Raw genomic sequence first — 21,627 nt, 5'->3', positions numbered from 1 at the left:
ATGAAGCTTTTTCCCTTGCAAGTGGGGACTAGGGGCCTGAACCCATGTCCCTGTGCACTATAATTTGTTGGCTAGGCCACTAGTAAATGGATTCTTTCAAAAATGTGAAGAGGAAAACTAACACATGATAAAAAGTTACTACATTTTTTTTGTAGACCACAGAGAACTGGTAGTAGACACACTACTGGGATCAGTATCCAAGTTCAAGCCACCAGTATCCACAACTGTTCCCCCATTCAACTCCCCTGTGTCACACAAAATGAGCTTCTAGGTACTAGGAAAAAATGGTAAGGTATCTATAATTTTATTATTATTATTATTATTATTTTTATTTTTAATATCTTATTTATTTATTAGTGAGAAACATAGGAGGAGAGAGAAAGAGCCAGACATCACTCTGGTACATATGCTGCCGGGGACTGAACTCAGGACCTCATGCTTGAGAGTTCAATGCTTTATCCACTGCACCACCTCCCGGACCATGGTATCTATAATTTTCAGACACCTTTGCACTGTGATATGCAGTCTGTTTACTGTGTCTTCTGTTAGCCAAGTGAGGCAGCTTATTGCAAAGATTCTTTAAGATCCATTTTCTCTTTAAACCAACATGGGCTTTCTTCACAAAATCCCCGAGCTTTCACCAGAAGCCCTCTAGCCTACAGAGAAAGCATTGGATTTGCTGGATTTGTTTGTTTGTTTGTTTTTCCTCCAGTCCCTTAGTACTGTAGATCTATCTGTGTCTGGGAAGCAAGGAGGAATGGGAAGGGCTTCAAATTAGGTGGGAGACCTCATGCTCAGCCCTCCAATGATAAACTATGGAATATCTGCAGGCCTCATAACCCCATACAGGATCTCAGTTTCCTATCTGGATAAGAATGAGGAAAAAGGAGAGAGAGGCTTCTCACACTAGGGTCTATGGCACATTTGCTTCATGATAAATAATAGAAAAACATTAATACTCAATACATACATTGTATAGAGTATGGTACAAATCTAAATGCCTTTTTTAAACAAATGAGCCTCTTCATGGAAATTGTATAAAGACAAGGTTGGGCACCATTGAGATCCCCTCTTGGGATTAGTTACTCTTGTCCAGACAGGAGTGTCTGTTGTTTGTTTTATGTGGTTGCTTTCTGCTTTAAGAACAGACAGATTCAGCACAAGGGTCATTTTGGCCCAAGGTCCCACACCTCCCCCTGGGAAGCCTACATCTAATAATCAGATGGTGTGAAAGTTATATCCAAAAGTAGGACAACTTGAAATCCTAGAGTTCCTCAGAGAGTGAGTCGAGGTCTCACTACAACTATACCAGTTCAAACTGGCCTTCTACACAGTTGTAGTCCCTCAAAGGGACGGTTCTACAAATCATTTTGACAAATCCTTCCCCGTTCATCTCTCAGTCTGCTTCTGGGGAACTGAAAGTAAGATAATTACAGCAGTCTACACCCCTAGAAGCAGTCCTGCTACCCAGGTCTGCTCCATCACATAGCTTCTTCCTTCTGCCAAGGAGGCAATTCTGAGAATTTGGAAGCTCAGGCTGCACTCCTTGTCCAGTTTCCTGTAGTTAGTTTAATCTCCAGAAAGAGCTCTGGCCTAGGAGCTCTGAGACTCAGACTCTGTTCCAGTTCTCTCCTTGACTCTCTGTGGGATGTTACAGATACCGTCTCACCGTTCATCACTTCAGTTTATTTCCTTACAAAATAAAGAGCATAGTCAGACTGCCATTGGATGCTGAAGGAGGACTGCTCAGTGGGTAGGTGTGCCCCACCAGAATGCTTATTTGGTTTGTGTGGAATTTGAGGGGGAAAATGGAATATTGGGGGGGGGCGGGCTGACCAGTGGCATACCCGGTTAAACACACAAAGTACTAAGCACAAGGACCTGTGCAAGGACCCGGATTTGAGTCTCCCACTCCCCACCTGTGTGTATGTGGGGGGGGGCGTTGCTTCATAAGCAGTGAAGCAGATCTGCAGGTATCTTTCTCTTTACTTCCCCCTCCTCTCTCAGGTACTCTCTGTCCTATCCAATAAAACAGGAAAAAATGGCTGCCAGAAGCGGTGGATTTGTAGTGGTGGATTTTGCCGGCACTGAGCCCCAGTGATAACCCCAGAGCCAAAAAAAAAAAAAAAGAGTATTTGCTAATGTTTAAGTTGAGTCTTGCATATAAAACCACAAATTTTTAGTTTCCCCTTAATAAGCATGAGAACTGCACTTGTCCAATCTACTTTTCCATATGCATAACGGAACATCATTCTGTAATGAAAGAAAGAAGGAACTCCTACCGTTTCTAAAATGCTTTTGTTGTTGTTGTTGCTGCTGTTGTTTCTGTTTTACTGGTAAATAATTTACAGAGTGCCATGACTCACACATATTGCAAAATGACTACTGTCCTAAGTTTAGTTGACATCTCATATTGATGTAAATGTACAAAAAGGTAAAATATGTTTTTGTTTTTGTTGCCCCATTAGTTTTAGAAATGGTAGGTTAGCCAGGGTCTTGTATATCTGCAATTTCACTTCTCTTAGGCTGACTTTCTCATCCAGGCAGAGAGAACTTTATGTGATACTTGTTCTATACTGTCATTTTCGTGACAGCCATTCTAACAAGCCTATGGTAAAATCTCATGTGGTTTTGATTTGCATTTCCCTGATGGTCAGTGATGTTGAGTACCTTTTATATATGAAAGTGTTTTTGCCTAACCACCTGGACCAAAGGGTCTCTAAATCCACTCCTTACGCAGAAACAATAATAATGGTGATTACAGTAAACAAATCACAACCTCTTTGTTCCTGTTGTTTGTTGAAGATGTCCCCTTCTAATAGAATGATTATAAAAAGATTACCGTTCTCTAGAAGGCATCATAAGCAGGCTATCACAAAAGCTCTTCTCTCTCACCTCTGGAGCTAAACATATCCAGAGTCCACTGTCCTTGTCCCTAAGATTCAGCTATACTCTGTGATGGGCAAGGCCGACGAGTCTACATTTTAATAAAGTACCAGGGTATTCTAATAAACAGGGCCCTGATAGGGTACTTTAGAAAACACCTGGATTCAATTTCTTCCAGTGGTCTCAGCAGCAGAGAGACATTGTATCAGAGGGAGAAGTGTGAAAGAACTTCAGGGTTTAAAAATTCTGACTCATTATCATTCCCAAAGAGTCTCCTGGCTCATGAAGAGCCAGTGAACCTGATTTAACATAAAGAGATTCACTAATCTATCCAAATGTATCAATCATATAGATATCTGGTGGCTATAAGCTGAATGACTGTCTCCCTCTCCCACAGAAGTCATGTGTTGAAATCCTAACCCCCCCAAAAAAAAAAATTATGGTATTTGCAGGTGGGACCTATGGGAGGAAGTGAGGTCATGAGAATAAGGATTAGTGTCCTGATAAAAGAGACCTAGAGAATTCTCTTCCACTTCTGCCACTTTAGGGCAGAGCAAAAAGTCAGGCACCTATGAATCAGAAAGCAGGTCCTTCTCATCAAATACCGATTCTGCTGGCAACATGATCTTGGACTTCTTGACTCCAAGAACTGTGAGGAATAAAATTCTGATGTTTATAGCCACTCGGTTTTTGGCAATTTGTTAGAACAGTCTGAGCGGATGAAGAAAGTGAAGAATTTCTGGGGGACGGAAAGTAAGGTGCTTTTCTACAACACTCAAATCTAGAGCAGAAAGAGAGGGCTAAAATAAGCTAGCCTTTCAGGAGTAAGATACTCACGGATGTGTGAGGCGCTGGAAGTTGCTGAACGGTTTCTGGATACGCTGCCTCAGCTCCTGTGCCCAGCGGAGGCCCCCAGCCACAGTGGGCATGTTCTTGTGCACTGTGGAGAACCCTGGGGACACGGCACAGACTGAAGTGAGGTTCCAGCCCCTCATCCTGCTCTATGCCAGGAATTTTCCACCACTATCAAACATCTGGCCTCATCTACCTCCACCAGCTAAGGCTGGCCAGTTCTCACACCAAGATAAGGAGTTCCTGGAAGATTACCGTGTCCGGCTAATAAGTACAAAAGAGTGTCACTGGGGAGAACACTAAGTAAGAACAGAGAACAAGAGTACCTAGGTCAGCTCTACCAGTGTTTCGCTTCAACTTGTTATCAGTAACTTCAAACGGACTGTACAGCAGCATCGCAAAGGATACCAGCGCTGGGCAAAGGTAAGTCACTGGTCAGGACATACGCCATAGCATGCACCAGACCCAGGTTCAAACCCTTGCACCAGGCAGGAGAGACCATGGCAGTAGGAGGAAGTTCTGATACTGTGATTATCTCGTTCTCTATCTCTCTCTCTCTTCGTGGATGAAAAAGGAGCCCAGGGGTGGTGATATCACACATGCGCAAGGCACTGGCTCTGCAAAAAATATATACTGATGCTCTCTCCCTAGACACTCTGATTTAAGCAACCTGAGTAGAATTTTATCTTTTTTTCTTTTTTTGCCTCCAGGGTTATCACTGGGGCTCAGTGCCTGCACTACGAATCCACTACTCCTGGAGGCCATTTTTTTTCCATTTTGGTGCCCTTGTTGTTGCTATTGTTATTGTTGTTGTCACTGCTGTTGTTGTTGTTGGATAAGACTGAGAGAAATCGAGAAAGGAGGGGAAGATAGAGATGGGGAGAGAAAAATAAACACCTGCAGACCTGTTTCACCACTCGTGATGCAAACCCCCTGCAAGTGGGGTGCTGAGGGCTCAAACCAAGATCTTTGAAACAGTCCTTGCACTTCATGCTATCTGAGCTGCTTAACCCGGTGTGCTCACCCAGGTTGAAGCTTAACCGTGTTCAAGCCCAGCCCCCTCATCTGTAAAGTTTTATTTATTTATTTATTTTTAGCAGAGCACCACTCAGCTCTGGCTTATGGTGGTGCAGGGGATTGAACTTGGGACTTTGGAGCCTCAGGCAGGAGAGTCTCTTTGCAGAACCATTATGCTATCTACCCTCTGCCCAGTAAATTTTTAAAAGCTTCCAAGATGATATTAATTGTAAGGTCACCATTGATAATCTCTGTCTTAAATAGAGATACTCATCTCTCTGGGAGTCATTTTATTTATTTATTTATTTATTTTTTACCTATAAAATAGAAGTATTTTCCCAACTCAAATGCCCTAAGTTTATGAGAATTCAACAGCATTCTGGGTAACATAGGTTACATGAATTATGAAGCACGGTAAGAATTCATGTGAATTAGATATTCTTTCTTCAGTCCATACAGTGTGTCTTCTTTGTCTAGTAATTAGATGTCCAGATTTAACAACTATGAGATTTCATTCTGGGGGAAAAAATACCTCAATATTCAGCTTTCCTAGTAAGATGAAAAGGTTTATGAAGAATCAACTAGTGTATCTAATTAGCAGCTGGAGTTACCAGTGGTTTCCTATTTCAGTTTACTGCTCAGGTCCCAGAACATGAAGGCAGAAGAGTATCTAGTGGGAGTTGAATTGTTATGTGGAAAACTGAAATGTATACAAATTATTGTCTATAAATATATACAAATTATTGTATTTTACTGTTGACTATAAACCATTAATACACTAATAAATAAATTTAAAATAAGATAAAATTATCCATCTTTAGGAGTATGGCTCAAAGACACTCTCCTTTTAATTTCCTAGTCACAATTCATTTTACATATATATATATATACTTATTTATGACATTTTTGGTAGTCAAAGAGGCAATGGGGCAGAGACCACAGCATCAAAGCTTCCTTTAATGTGGTGAAGGCCAGGCTTGAACCTGGATCATGAGTACAGTGGTTCTTTATAACATAAGTCAAATAGTACTTCTATTCTGCATGTTACTGTCAACAGTATTCACATTGCAGACTACCTCTTAGTATTAAAAGACCTATCCTTTACTCTGGCCTGACTTTTCATCCAGTGTCCACACATCTGCCCTGCTATATATAGCAAGGAGTCAAGAGTTGTTTGTAAAGCTAAACTGGACTAGTGTTTGACTTTCAAACAGATAAGACAGGACATTTACGAATTGCTATTAAAATAGAGATATCACACTTCAGCATGATAATTGCCCTTAGTCAAGATTCTGTTGGTTTCTCCTTTCAGAGGTACAATCGCTATGGCATTAGAAAGGATGAAAAACTTCCTCTGAAATGTGAAAAATCTATTGTGGAGCTATAGTATATTGAAGATTAATTAGCGTGGTAATACTGATCAAAAGTCATCTCAAAATTATGGCATAACTACTGGTGGGGTGGAGGGGTAAATATCATTATCACAAAAATGATGCTAAGGTCTCTCTCTCTGTTCACCAGACCAGTCAAGACTTCACAGCTCTGGACCAGCCTGTCAATGTCAGCCTCAGATACAGCGAAACTCATAGTCTGTGGACTCTACAATCATACATGATGATCTTGAACATTAAACTGCCAGGATCCATGATGGATAATTAACAACTATAGGAGAAGTAAGTTGTACCTTTTTTGATAATATAATTCTATCATCCATATCCTCTGAAAATAAACCCACCAAGTTCTGCCTCTTGCTGGATACGCTGACTGTAGATTGTTCTGACCATATCCAGGTCTCTGTTGAACATTTGGATGAGTATCCAGAGTTTGTCTGAAACATCCACTGCTACCAGTGGTCTTTCAAGGAGGTTTCCTGCTATGTCTAGCAGCTGCGGAAGAAGTATAGAAAGAAAAAGTCAGAGATGCAACCTTTCCCTGGTTATATAAGTCTTACTTCCTGAGATTTTTTTTCCTTTGCATGTCCATTAAGGAAGTTCAATGACTTAGAATACCCCATTTTCTAAAATACCATGGATTCATTCATCTTCTCCTATTGTCTGACCAGTCATCTAGTCTATTTTTTTTTAATAAATTCAATGTCTAGGAACTTTTTTTCTCAATAAAGTCTATGCATCTTAAATTGCTTTGAGGGTGGTGGGGAGGGGGAAGATAGCATAATGATTATACAAAGAGACTCTCATGCCTGAGGCTCCAAAGTCCCAGGTTCAATCCCCAGACCACCATAAGCCAGAGCTGCTCACTGCTCTGGTAAAAATAAATAAATAGCTTTGACAATGACCAGGAAAGTGGTTCAGCAGATGGATAGTAGGGGTTGCATGTGTAAGGCTGCTGGTTTGATCTTTAGTACTGTATGCACCAAAGCATTTCTCTCTGTGTTAATATAAATAAATTAATTAACTTTTGACAGTGATCTCTTTCTACTACTGAGCCTCTGATAACTTCCACTAATTAGTCTGGCCTAATTATTAAGGTTTCTCAAAGGAAATATTCATATTTGATAAAAGAATCATCATAGTTTTGAGACTCAAAATTCTCTATTATACTGACACTTATCTACACATCTTTCCAAACCCCCTGCTCCATCTTCTTTGTACTATTTAACCTGAATAACACAGGACAAAAATACAAGGGTTTTTTGTTTTTTTTTCTAGTTAACTGTACCTGAATCTTATACTAAATCATCTGGTTGTCAATTTGCTAGTTCTGAAGCAACCTAATGTTACTGTTTAAATAATCATGCCAAAGAAAAGTCACAATGATTAGGATAGTGGCCATAACCAGACACCCAACTTCTAATGGCTACTTGAGAGACAGGACCCAAAGAGGGTGCAATCCAGTGCAAATGCTTTTGAAAAGTGAATTTGACATGCCATGTTTTCAGAAAAGCACTGAAAATCAATGTGATGTAAAAAATAAATAAATATTAAATTTTCCCTCTTACCAGAGTACTGATCAGTTGTACAGGGGATTGAACCTGGGATTTCAGAACCCCAAGCATGAGAGTCTCTTTGCATAATCATTATGCTAACGGTGATGAGTCAAAATTTTGTAAACTCCTTTGCCTAGGATTAGACTAACCACAGTTAATATCCACAGAAGCAAAACGAATGGAAGAGTGTCCTTATCCTTCTCTGATAAGCTACCACCCAACTCGCACAGACCTTAAAGGCATGTTCCAAATCAGGTGCATCTTCAAGAGCTTGAATAAAAATAGTTCCCAGTCTCCGGTCGAGATCTTCTACCCTCTGGTTAAATTCAAATAGATCGTTTTCAAATTCCTAAAGAGACAACGCATGGATACAGTGAGTACACAGCAAGTGCATGAGAAAAACATGTCTTGCTTGTTTTTTTTTTTTTACTATCGACTTTATAATTGAATCAGTCATGCTAAGAATTTGTTTTTATTGACTTAGCACTTAGTTACAATACTATAAAACCTTATATATACATATTTATATTATTTTTGCCACAAATGCTATAAAAATTTCAAAGATTAGTTCATTTTTTAAATTTACTTTGACATGACATACGCTTTTCCCATGCAGTTATTTATTTATTATGCTACAAGGGATTCATTGGAGTTTCAAACTTATACAATTCCACTACTCTCCATAGACTTTTTTTTTTTTCCCCTGCAGGGCTATCACTGGGGCTCTGTGTCTGTATTATAAATCCACTGCTCCTGGAGGCCATTTTTTCCATTGTGTTGCCCTTGTAGTAATTGCTGTTGTTGTTGTTGGACAGGACAGAGAGAAATCAAGAGAGGATGGGAAGACAGAGGGAGGAGAGAAAGACAGAGACCTGCAGACCTGCTTCACCACTTATGAAGCGACCCCCAACCCCGCAGGTAAGAAGCCCTGGGACTCCCCACCTGCAGGGGAGTGGCTTCACAGGCGTTGAAGCAGGTCTGCAGATGTCTGTCTTTCTCTCCCCCTCTCTGTCTTCCCCTCCTCTTCCCCTCCTTTTCTCTCTGCCCTACCCAACAACGACGACATCAACAACAATGACTACAACAACAATGGAAACAACAAGGGCAACAAAAAGGAAATAAATAAATAAATAAATAAATATTAAATAAATAAATAAGACTGTATTGTTCAACCTCCTCTGTCTCCTCCTCTGCTATCATGTTCCAGGACCTGCACCTCCTCCACCCCAGAATCTTTTACTTTGGTGAAATACACCTTTTATTTTTGTTTTGTTTTGTTTTTATCATACAGTAACAAACACTCGGTGGATACCTGCTTAGTAGCTCGCTTTTCCTCTTCGACTATCAAATAAATAGGGAACTGTTATAAAGTGACTTCTCCCTGGATTTGGCCAACTGAGATCTCCCTAAATGTCTGAAAGTGTTCAGAGCATATGTCTGGTTTAACTTCCTTTACCAGAGAGACAAAGGAAAGGCACAGAAGCAATCTGAGAAAGAGGGAAAACGTGCGCAGGTTAGCTTCGCCCAACTCTACCCTGCTTTGGGGTTCCAAGCAGTCATAGGAAGATTCTGAGAAGACTCGGTACATTTCTTGGAATTCATCATACATTTGCTGGACCTGCTGACTCAAGGCATTCCCTCTGATGCCACTAAATTCGAGCTTTTCCAGTTTCTGGAAATCCAACGTTGTATTCAGAAGGTCCTGTGTGGATAATTCATAAAATAAATTAGAACAATAATAATACTAACATAGCTAATGGTAACAGCAGATGACAATCAGGTCAGTATGAGAAGAACTGCAACCCGTGAGGAGGTGTTGGTTGCTTGGGAAATTCTGAAGCCTGATTAGCTTTGTAACCTTATTATTAGATCGGCCTGTTATAAATAACCCGTGGCTAATCTCAACCACAAAACACAGAAACAGTACGGAGATAATTCACACAGAAAAGTATCACTTGTGCTTCAGTTTCTTTTTATATTCCCTAATAAAATGTAATAATAAAAAGATTTATATTGTTGGTGGTTTGACTACTATTTTTTTAAAAACCAGTTTTAAACAGACCTGGTTACCTGCTTCCAGAACGATAGCTATGTTAGCAGATAATTTCAGAAAAGCTGACCCTCTGAATAGGTATAAGGACAAACCCTGAGCGTGAATCAGCGTTCTCCGCAAGTATTTTTGCCAAGAAAAGGAATCTGTTGGGTGCTTTGCCAAGTGTACACAGCACAGTACACCATGTAACCAGTGGGTAACAGTGGCCCACTACTTGGCATCTCTACATCGAGTATGTTCATGTGTACAAAGATAGTAGCAGTAAGGGTTATCCCAGTCCCAAACCCATACAGGCTTAGGCTTTAGGTCGGTCCTTCACACAGCGAACACACAGTAAGTGAATGTTGCTGTCTCTCTTGACAGGGCACCGTACCAACTGTGCCTGGAACTAAGTGAAATGTGGACAATACGAACTGCAGTGTTGTCAGGGGGTATTGGGGGGGGGGCACCTCCTGAGTTCATGGACGCTGCTTCACCTCTGATAAAATAGGATTCTTCAGGGTATGTCGAATGCAACCAATTTTTTTTCAGTCTTTTTTTTTTTAACTTTTATTTATAAAAAGGAAACACTGACAAAAACCATAGGATAAGAGGGGTACAACTCCACACAATTCCCACCACCAGAACTTTGTATCCCATCCCATCCCCTGATAGCTTTCCTATTCTTTGTCCCTCTGGGAGTATGGACCAAGGGACATTATGGGGCACAGAAAGTGGAAGGTCTAGTTTCTGTAATTGCTTCCCCACTAAATATGGGCATTGACAGGTTGAGCCATACTCCCAGCCTGTCTCTCTCTTTCCCTAGTGGGGAAGAGCTCTGGGGAAGTGGGGTTCCAGGACACATTGATGGGGTTGTCTATCCAGGGAAGTCTGGTTGGCATCATGCTAGCATCTGGAGCCTGGTGGTTGAAAAGAGAGTTAACATACAAAGCTAAACAAAATGTTGACTAATCATGAACCTAAAGGCTGTAATATTGCAGATAAAGATTTGGGGGGTCTCCATTTTTGTAGATAGCTAGTAGGCCTATTTTAGTTATATTCCAAAGGGCCCATGACTATACTAGTTTTTTTTTTTTTTTCCCTGAGCCTGACACCTGATATGCAGGTGGATCCAAGTTATTGTCTCGGGTGATTATATTTCTTACTTATGTATACCCACCTAGGATCATAAAGCTCTAAATCAAGATACTCCTTCCATTACAACTTAAATCTGTGTACATATCTCTTTAACAGGAAAGAGGGGAAGGAAGGGAGTCAGGCAGTGGTGCACCTGGTTAAGCGCACACATTACTGTGCGCAAGGACCCTGGTTCAAGCCCCTGGTACCCACCTGCAGGGGGAAAGCTTCACAAGTGGTGAGGCAGGGCTGCAGGTGTCTCTCTTGTCTCTTTCCTTTTCTCTCCCCCCTTGCAATTTCTCTCTGTCTCTATCCAATAATAAATAAATAAATAAAAATTTTAAAAAAGATTTTATTTATTCATGAAGATGGAAGGAAAGAGAGAGAAAGAAAGAACCAGACATCACTCTGGTACATGTGCTGTTCGGGGTTGAACTCTGGACCTCATGCTGGAGAATCCAATGCCCTATCCACTGTGCCACCTCCTGGACCATAATAAATAATTTAAAACAAAAAAAAAGGAAGAGTGGGCAGGTGAGATAACAATGCTTATGCAAAGAGTTTTCATGCCTGAGGCTCCCAAAAGTCAAAGTCCCAGGTTCAATTCCCCACACCACCATGTCTGCCAGCCAGCCCTTAAAGAGAGAAGAAAAGAAATTAAAAAAAAAAAAAGCCAAGGAGGGTGGGGGAGATAGCATAATGTTTATGCAAACAAACTCTGCCTGAGGCTCCAAAGTCCCAGGTTCAGTCCCCCACACCACCATATGCCAGAGCTGAGCAGTGCTCTGGTGTTTCTCTGTCTTTCTTTCTCTGCATCTCTTGCAAAAATAAAATTAATTAATTAAAAAATAAACAAAACAGCCAAGGAAAAGAAGCAATGGTGGCAAATGGGGCAGTCTTTAAAAACACATTAAACTTTATAACTGGGGAGAAAGGAGAAATGAATTTGACTGAGATGAAGTTGACTAAAATAGTAATTCAAATCATTTAGCAGGTACTTAGATGCAATCAGTGTTACAGGAGTAAAATAGCTGTGCTGTGCAGGGTCACCTGGGTAGCTAGCTATTCTTCATGATTCCATGGATGTCAATTTCAATTTGTAGGAAACATTCCATAACCATTTTTAAGAGAAATGCGAGTTGATTATATCAGAAAATTAGATGATAATTTTGCAGTACTATAGTATTTCTCAGGAACACTTGGATATGATACTTAAAGGTATTTTATCTCTGGCTGAGTGGGTAAGTCACAGGAACCAGAAAAATAGTTATTTAACCATTCTATTTTGGAGAAACTCTAGTCATTGTTTTATCTGATTCAGCAAAGACACAATAGGGAAAAACTTTGATCTGAGATCCAGTTCAAAGTCTTAGGCCTTTCTGTATCCATCTGTCAAAAGAAATCTTACACACAGGCACAGGGGCCAGGCAAAGTGCTCATACAAAGCACAAGGTCCTAAACAATGTTCCAGGTTTGAGCCCCTGCTCCCCATCTGCAGGGGGGGGGACACTTGACAAGTGGTGAAACAGGTCTGCAGGTGTCTATCCAAGAGGGTCAGGCGGTGGTACACCTGGGTGAGCGCACAAGGACCCAGGTTCAAGCTCCTGGTCCCCACCTGCAAGGGGAAAGTTTCACAAGCAGGGCTGCAGGTGTCTCTTTGTCTCTCTCCCTCTCTATCTCCCCCTCTCCTCTCAACTTCTCTGTCTCTGCCCAATAACACATAAAAATATTTCAATAAAAAATACTCTCAAAAAAAAGAAAGAAATCTCATACACTCTGCACATCTTTCTCTGACCACTCTACTCTCTTGCCCTACAAAACTCCGAGCTCTCGTGGCCAGGCATTACATTATCTGGCATTATTTATTTATTTATTTATTTCCCATCCAGGTATATGAATAGATTGTAAAGTCCCCAGGAAAACCACTGTATCTTTGATACACACAGACATCTCTGAAAAGGTGAATATATGACTTTTTGACCTCTGGCTTAGCTAAATGCATCTAGGGGAAGGTGACAGGGTGACGGAGAATCTAGAAACCTTGACCTCGGAAATCTATTAGTGGAAACACAGAAAATCTGGTGGGAGAAAAAGAAATACAAAACATTGTCAAGCTAGAGCTTTGTGCTAGGACCTTGGTCTCCTGCAGATGATACTACCCTGAAGGCAAAACCAAGGAAAATGTGTAAATGGGACAAAGACACAAATTTATCTTCAACTTGTAGGTTGGACTTAAGAAATTTCTTTTGCTATATGCTTTTCCCAGATATGGGAGCTACTCTCTTCCTGATCCAGCTTCCTAGTCCTATTTCTAAAGCTGACACCATCTCCCCAGATAATACCTTTGGCCCACCTACATGTTAGCTGTCAGGCTCAGGCAAAAATTAATAAAGTCATGGGCCCCTTGGATTATACCTAAAATAGACCTACTAACTTTTTCCAAAATGAAAACCCCAAATCTCATCTGTTATATTCATGCCTCTAGGTTCCAGATTATTAAACAATTTGTTCTGCTTTGTATCTTAATGTTTTTTTAGACACCAAGTTTCAGATGATGCCAACCTGACTCCCTCAGGCAGACAACCTCACCAATGTGTCCTGGAACCTCACCTCTCCGGAGCCCTGCCCCACTAGGGAAAGAGAGAGACAGGCTGGGAATATGGATCGACCTGTCAATGCCCATGTTCAGTGGAGAAGCAATTACAGAGGCCAGACCTCCCAACCTCTGTACCCCATAATGATCCCGGGTCAATACTCTCAGCTAGATAAAGAACAGGAAAGCTTTCAAGGGAGGGGATGGGATACGGAACTCTGGTGGTGGAAACTGTGTGGAATTGTGCCCTTTTTATCCTATGGTTTTGTCAATATTTTCTATTTTTTTATTTTATAAATAAATTAAATTAAAAATTTCTTTTGTTTTTTTTTCCCATCAATAGATGAGATAGATGAGAGATGGCACCTATGTGTCAGTAACTGTACTATAAGTCACTAGCCCATAGTAAAGCGGGAAAATAATATTTGTTATAAAAAGATATCACACTGGGCTAAGGAGATAGCATAATGGTTATGCCAAAGACTTTCATGCCTGAGGCTCTGAGGTCCCAAGTTCAAGCCCTATTTCTACTATTTGCCAGAACTGAGCAGTGCTCGCTCTCTCTCTCTCTCTCTCTCTCTCCCTCTACGTATGTGTGTGTCTCACTAAAATAAATAAATATTAAAAAAGAAAAAAAAGGGGAGGTGGGGATAGATAGACTCTGATGCTTGAGTCTCCAAAGTCCCGGGTTCAGTCCCCCACACCACCATAAACCAAAGCTGATCCGTGCTCTGGTTAAAAAAAAAAAAATGCAAACAGGAGACAGGGGGTGTGATTTGGGGCATGTCACACTCCCTCCACATTGTACCATTGTAAAGTGCTTTTTATTTTTAATAAACTTTCCTTCCCAAGCACTTTTATTGATAGTGGGTAGATGAACTAAAGATGCCTATGATTGGTACTACGTCAATCAGAGCTTTAAATAATCATTTAAAAATATTTATTAGGTAGTCAGGCAGTAGTGCAGCAGGTTAAGCACAAGTGGTGCAAAGTGCAAGGACCGGCTTAAGGATCCCTTTTCGAGCCCCCGGCTCCCCACCTGCAAGGGAGTCACTTCACAAGCAGTGAAGCAGGTCTACAGGTGTCTATCTTTCTCTCCCCCCCTCTGTCTTCCCCTCCTCTCTCCATTTCTCTCTGTCCTATCCAGCAATGATGACATCAATAACAACAACAATAATTATAATAACAATAAGAAACAAGGGCAACAAAAGGGAATAAATAAATAAATATAAAAAATTAAAAAATATATTTATTACAAGAGCAGTCGTATGAAATTAATTATGCTCCACCCAGGCTGGAAATGTCAAATTTCAGGAAAGGGGCATATGACAATGTAGGCAAATCCCAGGCTCAAAGGCAATAATAATAATAATAATAATTCCCAAGGTTCGTAATATCCTACCTCTGCCACTTACCAACCGCATGGCTTAAAAGCAAGACACAACTTTTCTAAGCCTGGTTTGTACAACCTACAAATGGAGACACTAATATCCCCTTTACTACGGGGTATCAAGATTCACATGAAACATCTTCATATAATTTCAGTGAACGGTGACTGTGCAGTTACCTATCACCCTGATCAGATCTATAATGGCTGGCATGTAGTTGTTTCTTTCCAGATACCACACAGACCATGGGCTCTGAGGCAGCTGATGGGACTGAGTGGGTGCCCTTCTTAGGAAAAACTGACACAGTTTAATGGAGCGGTAGACGAAGTTTCATTTGTGCTATGGTCCATGAGTCAGAGAATCATATTCAGGAATGATAGATAGCCCCACATTAACAGCAAGCCCGTGCTCAAAGGCGAGGTCATGTTGCCCATCTTAAAGGAAATACCATCTGAATTCATTAAGGGAGAGCACAAAGCTAATGTTCACAGATGAAAATTTCAAAAGGTCACTGAGGAGAAAAAAAAAAAAAAGAATAATAAGAAGAAGAAGAAGACTGTCTCCTTTACCTTTCCACAGTACCAACCTTTCACGCAGCTAATGGTCTCCTACATGACCACAGGCTCAGGCCTGGCTAACGGGGAAGCTGGCCCAATTAGGTCAGAACAAGAGGCAGCAGCACAAGAATAGCTGGAGATGGTACAAAGAGCAAAGAAAATGTGGTGTATCTCGGGTCAGCCTATTACCTATCGCTCTGCTAATCACTTCGCATAAAGCCTCAGCAGGAAATCATTTTGTCTCCAAGTGAATCTCTGCTTTACAGGAATTTTATCAGGAGAGAAATGAGGGTTCTCGGTAAGCAGCTGACCATTGTTTTGCAAGGTGAGGTTGCAGGTAGAAACACAAATGAGGCATCTGCAGAACCTACAGCAGTGTGTGGCACGGTAACAGACTTGGCAGATGTGTCATACTTGTGGTATTTGTGTGGCGTGTATATGATTTCCCTGTGTACCTATATATAGCAGTGTGTGTGTGTGTGTGTGTTACCTATAGTATTTGTGGTGTCTGGCATGTTGTGTGTGTAAACGTGGGGTTCTTGTGTGATTTCTGTGGTGTGTATAGTGTTTGGGGTCTATAATGTATGTCTATAGGTTCGGCTGTTTGTGTTAGAGCCCGTGCAGTCGGCATAGTGTGTTGGTGTGCAGTGGCAGCGTGTGTATGTACACTGTGTCAAGTGTGCATGCAGTCAGTGTCTGGGATATCTATGTGATGAATACCTGCACATAGCAAGGTGTGTGGGTAGTTTATGCAGGTGGAACTGTAGCCGGAGCCGTGTACTGTGCTGTGTGTATTATGACTGTGGCGTGTGTTCTGGAGCCTTGTGTAGTTGGTGAGTGTGTCCATGCACGTGTGCACAAGCTGTAGCACTAACAGAAAGGCAGGGTGAGGGGGCCCGACGATAGCGCAGCAGGGTTAAGCGCATGGACGGGAGTAAGAATTCTGGTTCGAACCCCTGGCTCCCCACCTGCAGGGGGGTTGCTTCACAAGTGGTGAAGAAGGTCTGCGAGTGTCTTATCATCCCCCCCATCTTCCTCTCCTCTCTGGATTTCTCTCTGTCCTATCCAACAGTAAAAACAACAATAGTAACAACAAGGACAACAAAATGGAAAAAATGGCCTCTAGGAGCAGTGGATTCTATAGTACAGGCACCGAGCCCCAATGACAACCCTGGGGACAAAGAAAAAAAAAAAGGCAAGAGGAAGGAGTGAAGGCGTGAAGGAATGAGAGCCTCGTGGTGATGCACTCAGTTAAGTGCACATAGTACTACTCTGGGCAAAGACCTTCTCCCCACTCATGCAAGAACCTACACTGGAACCACCAGCTTTCTACCTTGGGCAGGGGTGTGCTTCAGAGTAGTGAAGCAGGTCTGCATATCTGCATATGTCTTTCTCTCTCCTTCTCTATCTCTACCACCCCTCTTAATTTCTCTCTCTGTCCTATCGAATAAAATAGAAAGGAAAAAAAAGAGGGGGGAGGGAGTGGCCACCAGGAGCATTGAATTCATAGTGCCTACATTGAGCCCCAGAGATATAACCCTGGAGGCAGAAAGAAAGAAAGAAAGAAAGAAAGAAAGAAAGAAAGAAAGAAAGAAAGAAAGGGAAAAAAAGAATGAAGGAACAGTTAAATTATACCTTTTCTCTTTGATTTTTGTCTGTTGGTTCAAGCTTTAAAAATTTGATATACTTTTGGGATTCCCTTACTAAATCACAAAGTCAATAAGGCTCTTTCATGGAAGGGGAACTGTAATTTTATCCAAATGACTTAGAAAACAAGATCTGGAAATTGTGTGGTAAAAATAGAGCAAGGAAAGGCAGAATGCAGTATATAAAAGCAGAATAAAACCACTAAACCGGTTTGGAACTGTTAAAATGAAGGAGTGAAAGAAAAAGGAGAGAGAGGGAAGTAAGACCTTAAGAACTGCCCAGGAGGAGTCAAAGTTTGGTGGGGAGACAATACTTAGAGCCCTGTGATACTGGGCGGAACCCTAGCTGAGCCTTCCTGAGCTGTGACTGTGGCAAGTTAATTCATGTGTCCCATTTCACTGTAATCATTTGTTAAAGAAAGGGTGTTAGGGCCAGGTGGTGGGACACTTGACTGAGCGCACATGTCACAATGTTCAAGGACCTGGGTTCAAGCCCCCAGTCCGCACCTGCAGGGGGAAAGCTTCACAAGTGGTGAAGCAGGGCTGCAAGTGTCTCTCAGCCTCTCTTTTTTAAAGTCTTCTTTTAAAATATTTTACTTATTTATTAGCTAGACACAGAGGGAAATTTAGAGGGGAGGGGAAGACAGAGAGGGAGAAAGAGAAACACCCGTGACCCCGGCTCACCACTCGTGAAGCTTTCCCCCTGCATGTGGGGACCCAGAAACTTGAACCTGAGTCTTTGCACACTGTAGTGTGTGCCACTGCCTGGGCCCACTCTCTGCCTCTCTGTCTCGCCCTTCCTCTCAATTTCAGACTGTTTCCATCCCATAGATAAAGAGAATACAAAAATTTAAAAAAAGAAAGGGGGGCTGGGCGGCAGTGCAGCTGGCTGAACCCACATGATACAAGTGAGCAAAGACCTGGGTTCGAGCCCCCGGTCCCCACCTGCAGGGGAACAGCTTTGCAAGTCTTGAACCAGGGCTCCAGCTCTCTCTCTCCCCCATTCTATGCCCCCCTTCTCTCTCAATTTCTGACTGTCTCTATCCAATAAATAAATAAAGATAATAAAAATGTTAAAAAAAAAAAAAAGGAAGGGCATAGATACCTAGCTGTTGATATAATATAGGATTCATGGGGTAGGTTGTACTCTGACAAGAGATAGTCTCTTTCTTAAAACACTTTATTTATTTATTTATTTATTTATTTATTTATTTATTTATTATTGGGTAGAGACAGAGAAAAATTGAGAGGGGAGAGGGAGATAGAAAGTGAAAGCGAAGCGCAAGGACTGGCTAAAGGATCCCAGTTTGAGCTCCCAGCTCCCCACCTGCAGGGGAGTCACTTCACAGGCGGTGAAGCAGGTCTGTAGGTGTCTGTCTTTCTCTTCCCCTCTCTGTCTTCCCCTCCTCTCTCCATTTCTCTCTGTCCTATCCAACAACAACAACAACAATAAAACAAAAGGGCAACAAAAGGGAATAAATAATAAATATTAAAAAAGTGAAAGTGAAAGAGAAAAATTAAAAACAAAATCTGAGGGCTGGGGAGACAGCATAATAGTTATGCAAATTACTTTCCTGCCTAAGGGACCAAGGGTCTCAGGTTCGATCCCTAGATCACCAGAAGCCAGAGTGGAGCAATGGTCTGGTAAAAGAAAAATAAAAAAATAAAATAAGGGAGTCAGGTGGTAGCACAGCGGTTAAGCGCAGGTAGCGCAAAGTGCAAGGACCAGCATAAAGATCCCAGTTCGAGCCCCCGGCTCTCCATCTGCAGGGGAGTCGATTCACAGGCAGTGAAGCAGGTCTGTAGGTGTCTGTCTTTCTACCCCCTCTCTGTCTTCCCCTCTCCCCCTCTCTGTCTTCCCCTCCTCTCTCCATTTCTCTCTGTCCTATCCAACAACGACAACATCAACAACAATGATAATTACAACAATAAAAACAACAAGGGCAACAAAAAGGAAATAAATAAATAAATACTAAAAAAAAAGAAAGAAAAAAATATCAAATAAAAAAATAAAATAAATAAATCTGAGTCTTTTTTTCCTACCCTCAAAAACAAAAGTGAAAGAGACAGAAAAACACCTGAAGCCTTACTTCACCACTTGTGATTTCCCACCTCTTGTACCCCCTAATGATCCTGGGTCCCAGAGGGATAAAGAATAGGGAAGCTTCCAATGGAGGGGGTGGGATATGGAGCTCTGGTGGTGGGAACTATACCCCTCTTATCCTAAGGTCTTGTCGTTTCCCTGAGACACAGCTATCTCTCTGCGGTTCTCCCATGTAGATGTCAGTCTGGAACCCTGCCTCTGGGTCCTTGGGCCTGCTCCCTGCTGCTCCCTGGTCACATTATCACAGTTGTGAGGAGGAGGAGGACGACTGTGGCATCCTGAATGCCCAGGAATGTAGTGTTGCATTAGAAATGGTGAAAACTTAGGAGCCTATGTGACCTCTGTATCCCTGTAGATCTGAGGGCCTCAGATCAGATCACATCGATGGAGTTTACAGTCAACAATATCTATAAACCATTTCCATATTTGGGAGCTACTCTCTTCCCTGATCCAGCTTTCTTTCTTTTTTAAATTTTTATTTTAATTTTTATATATAAAAAGGAAACACTGATGAAAACCATAGGATAAGAAGGGTACAACTCCACATAGTTCCCACTACCAGAACTCAGTATCCCATCCCCTCCCCTGACAGCTTTCCTATTCTTTATCCCTTGGTCCTTTTTCCAGCCATGACATCATCTCGCCAGACAATAACTTGGACCCACACACATATCAGAAGTCAGGCTCAGGAAAAAAAAAAAAAACTAGTATAGTCATGGGCTCTTTGGAATATAACTAAAATAGGACTACTAACTATCTATAAAACAGAGAGCCCCAGTTTTTCATATGAACTATTCCAACCTTCAGGTTCATATGCTTAGTCAACAATCTGGCTCTATATGTTAAGTCTTTTTTTCAGCCACCAGGTTTCAGATGCTAACATGATGCCAACTGGACTTCCCTGGGCAGATGACCCCACCAATGTGTCCTGGAGCTCAGCTTTCCCAGAGCCCCACCCCACTAGGGAAAGAGAGAGGCAGGCTGGGAGTACGGATCGACCTATCAACACCCATGTTCAGTGGGGAAGCAATTACAGAATCCAGACCTTCCACCTTCTGCATCCCATAATGACCCTGGGTCCATATTCCCAGAGGGATAAACAATAGGAAAGCTATGAGGGGAAGGGGATGGGATACTGAGTTCTGGTGGTTGGAATTGTGTGGAGTTGTACCCCTCTTATCCTATGTTTTTTGTCAGTGTTTCCTTTTTATAAATAAAAATTAAATAAATAAATAAATAAATAAATGGTAAAAAAAAACACAAAACTGCTCAGTAAGACGCAGCTTCCTTCTATCAGCCTGTTCATGTCCACCTTCCATTCAGCAAGCACCCAGAGGGCAAGAGTTTATTTGCACAATAAACCTTTCTTCTGCAAAGTAACAACATCCAAAAGAGAAAAGGGGGGGGGGTGGTGGTCCATGAGTACTACGGAAAAAACAAAACAAAACAAACCTTTCACAACATAATCCTGAATTTGAGTTTGCAGAAGTATGAAAAGGTTGATGTTATCTTCTTAATTTGACTTCGTGAATTATTAATTGCAACTCCTCACATCTTGGAGGTCACATACTGTGTTAGAAAAGCAAGATGAATAAGACTAGGCTCATACTAATTCTTGCTCGAGAGGCACAGATTAATCCCAGTTAAAACAGGCATCGATCACAGAGACACACAGAATGTTAACTAAAGAGCTACATGAAATGTTGTTTGGGGTCAATCAATAGTCTTGTGTGTTCCCCAGTCCTGAGTTGAACAAGAAAGAGACAGGAGAGTGGGGGCAAAGGGTAGGGGATAAATCTGCATCAGTGTCAATGGCTGGGAGATGAAAGCATGAAAGGGAAGGGAAATGCTTATAATTGGGAGGGGCAACCAAGGGATAAAGGAAAACCATGTACATTCGGCACAAGTAGAGGTAAGGAAAATAAAAGGGATGAGAGGAAAAAAATAAAGAAGGGACAGGAAGTGAGGAGAAAGAGAAGGAGTGGGCAAAGGGGAGGAAATAACAGTGGAGAACAGATGTGGAGTTTGGTGTAAGAGCAAAAGACAATAGAAAACTCAAATGGAGAAGGAGCAGGGGGAGTCAGGCGGTAGCGCAGCGGGTTAAGCGCACATGGCACGAAGCATAAGGACTGGCGTAAGGATCCCGGTTCGAGCCCTGGCTCCCCACCTGCAGGGGAGTCGCTTCACAAGTGGTGAAGCAGGTCTGCAGGTGTCTCTCTTTCTCTCCACCTCTCTGTCTTCTCCTTCTCTCTCCATTTATCTCTGTCCTATCCAACAACAACATTAATAACTACAACAACAATAGCCAAAACCTAGAAGCAACCCAAAGTATCTAACAACAGATGAGTGGTTGAGTGTGTTGTGGTACATATACACAATGGAATACTACTCAGCTATTAAAAATGGTGATTTTACCCACAACGACCCTGGGTCCATGCTCCCAGAGGGATAGAGAATGGGAAAGCTAT

The 21,627-nt window shown here is 41.7% G+C and overlaps 1 protein-coding gene across 1 annotated transcript in view; it reads right to left on the bottom strand.

Moving 5' to 3' along the window:
- Positions 1-21,627, bottom strand: part of DNAH9 (dynein axonemal heavy chain 9) — a 340,864-nt gene that overhangs the window by 288,367 nt on the left and 30,870 nt on the right. The window contains exons 7-10 of the mRNA XM_007522773.3: positions 9,237-9,404; positions 7,935-8,051; positions 6,491-6,641; positions 3,724-3,838 (exon numbers count right to left, since the gene is read on the bottom strand). Of these exons, the coding sequence (XP_007522835.2) occupies positions 3,724-3,838; positions 6,491-6,641; positions 7,935-8,051; positions 9,237-9,404 (551 nt within the window). The remainder of the gene's footprint in view (positions 1-3,723; positions 3,839-6,490; positions 6,642-7,934; positions 8,052-9,236; positions 9,405-21,627) is intronic.

This window comes from Erinaceus europaeus, chromosome 12 (assembly GCF_950295315.1).
Source record: "Erinaceus europaeus chromosome 12, mEriEur2.1, whole genome shotgun sequence".
Classification (NCBI taxonomy): Eukaryota; Metazoa; Chordata; class Mammalia; order Eulipotyphla; family Erinaceidae; genus Erinaceus; species Erinaceus europaeus.
Note: the sequence above shows the minus strand (reverse complement) of the source record. Positions and strands in the feature narration are given on the sequence as shown.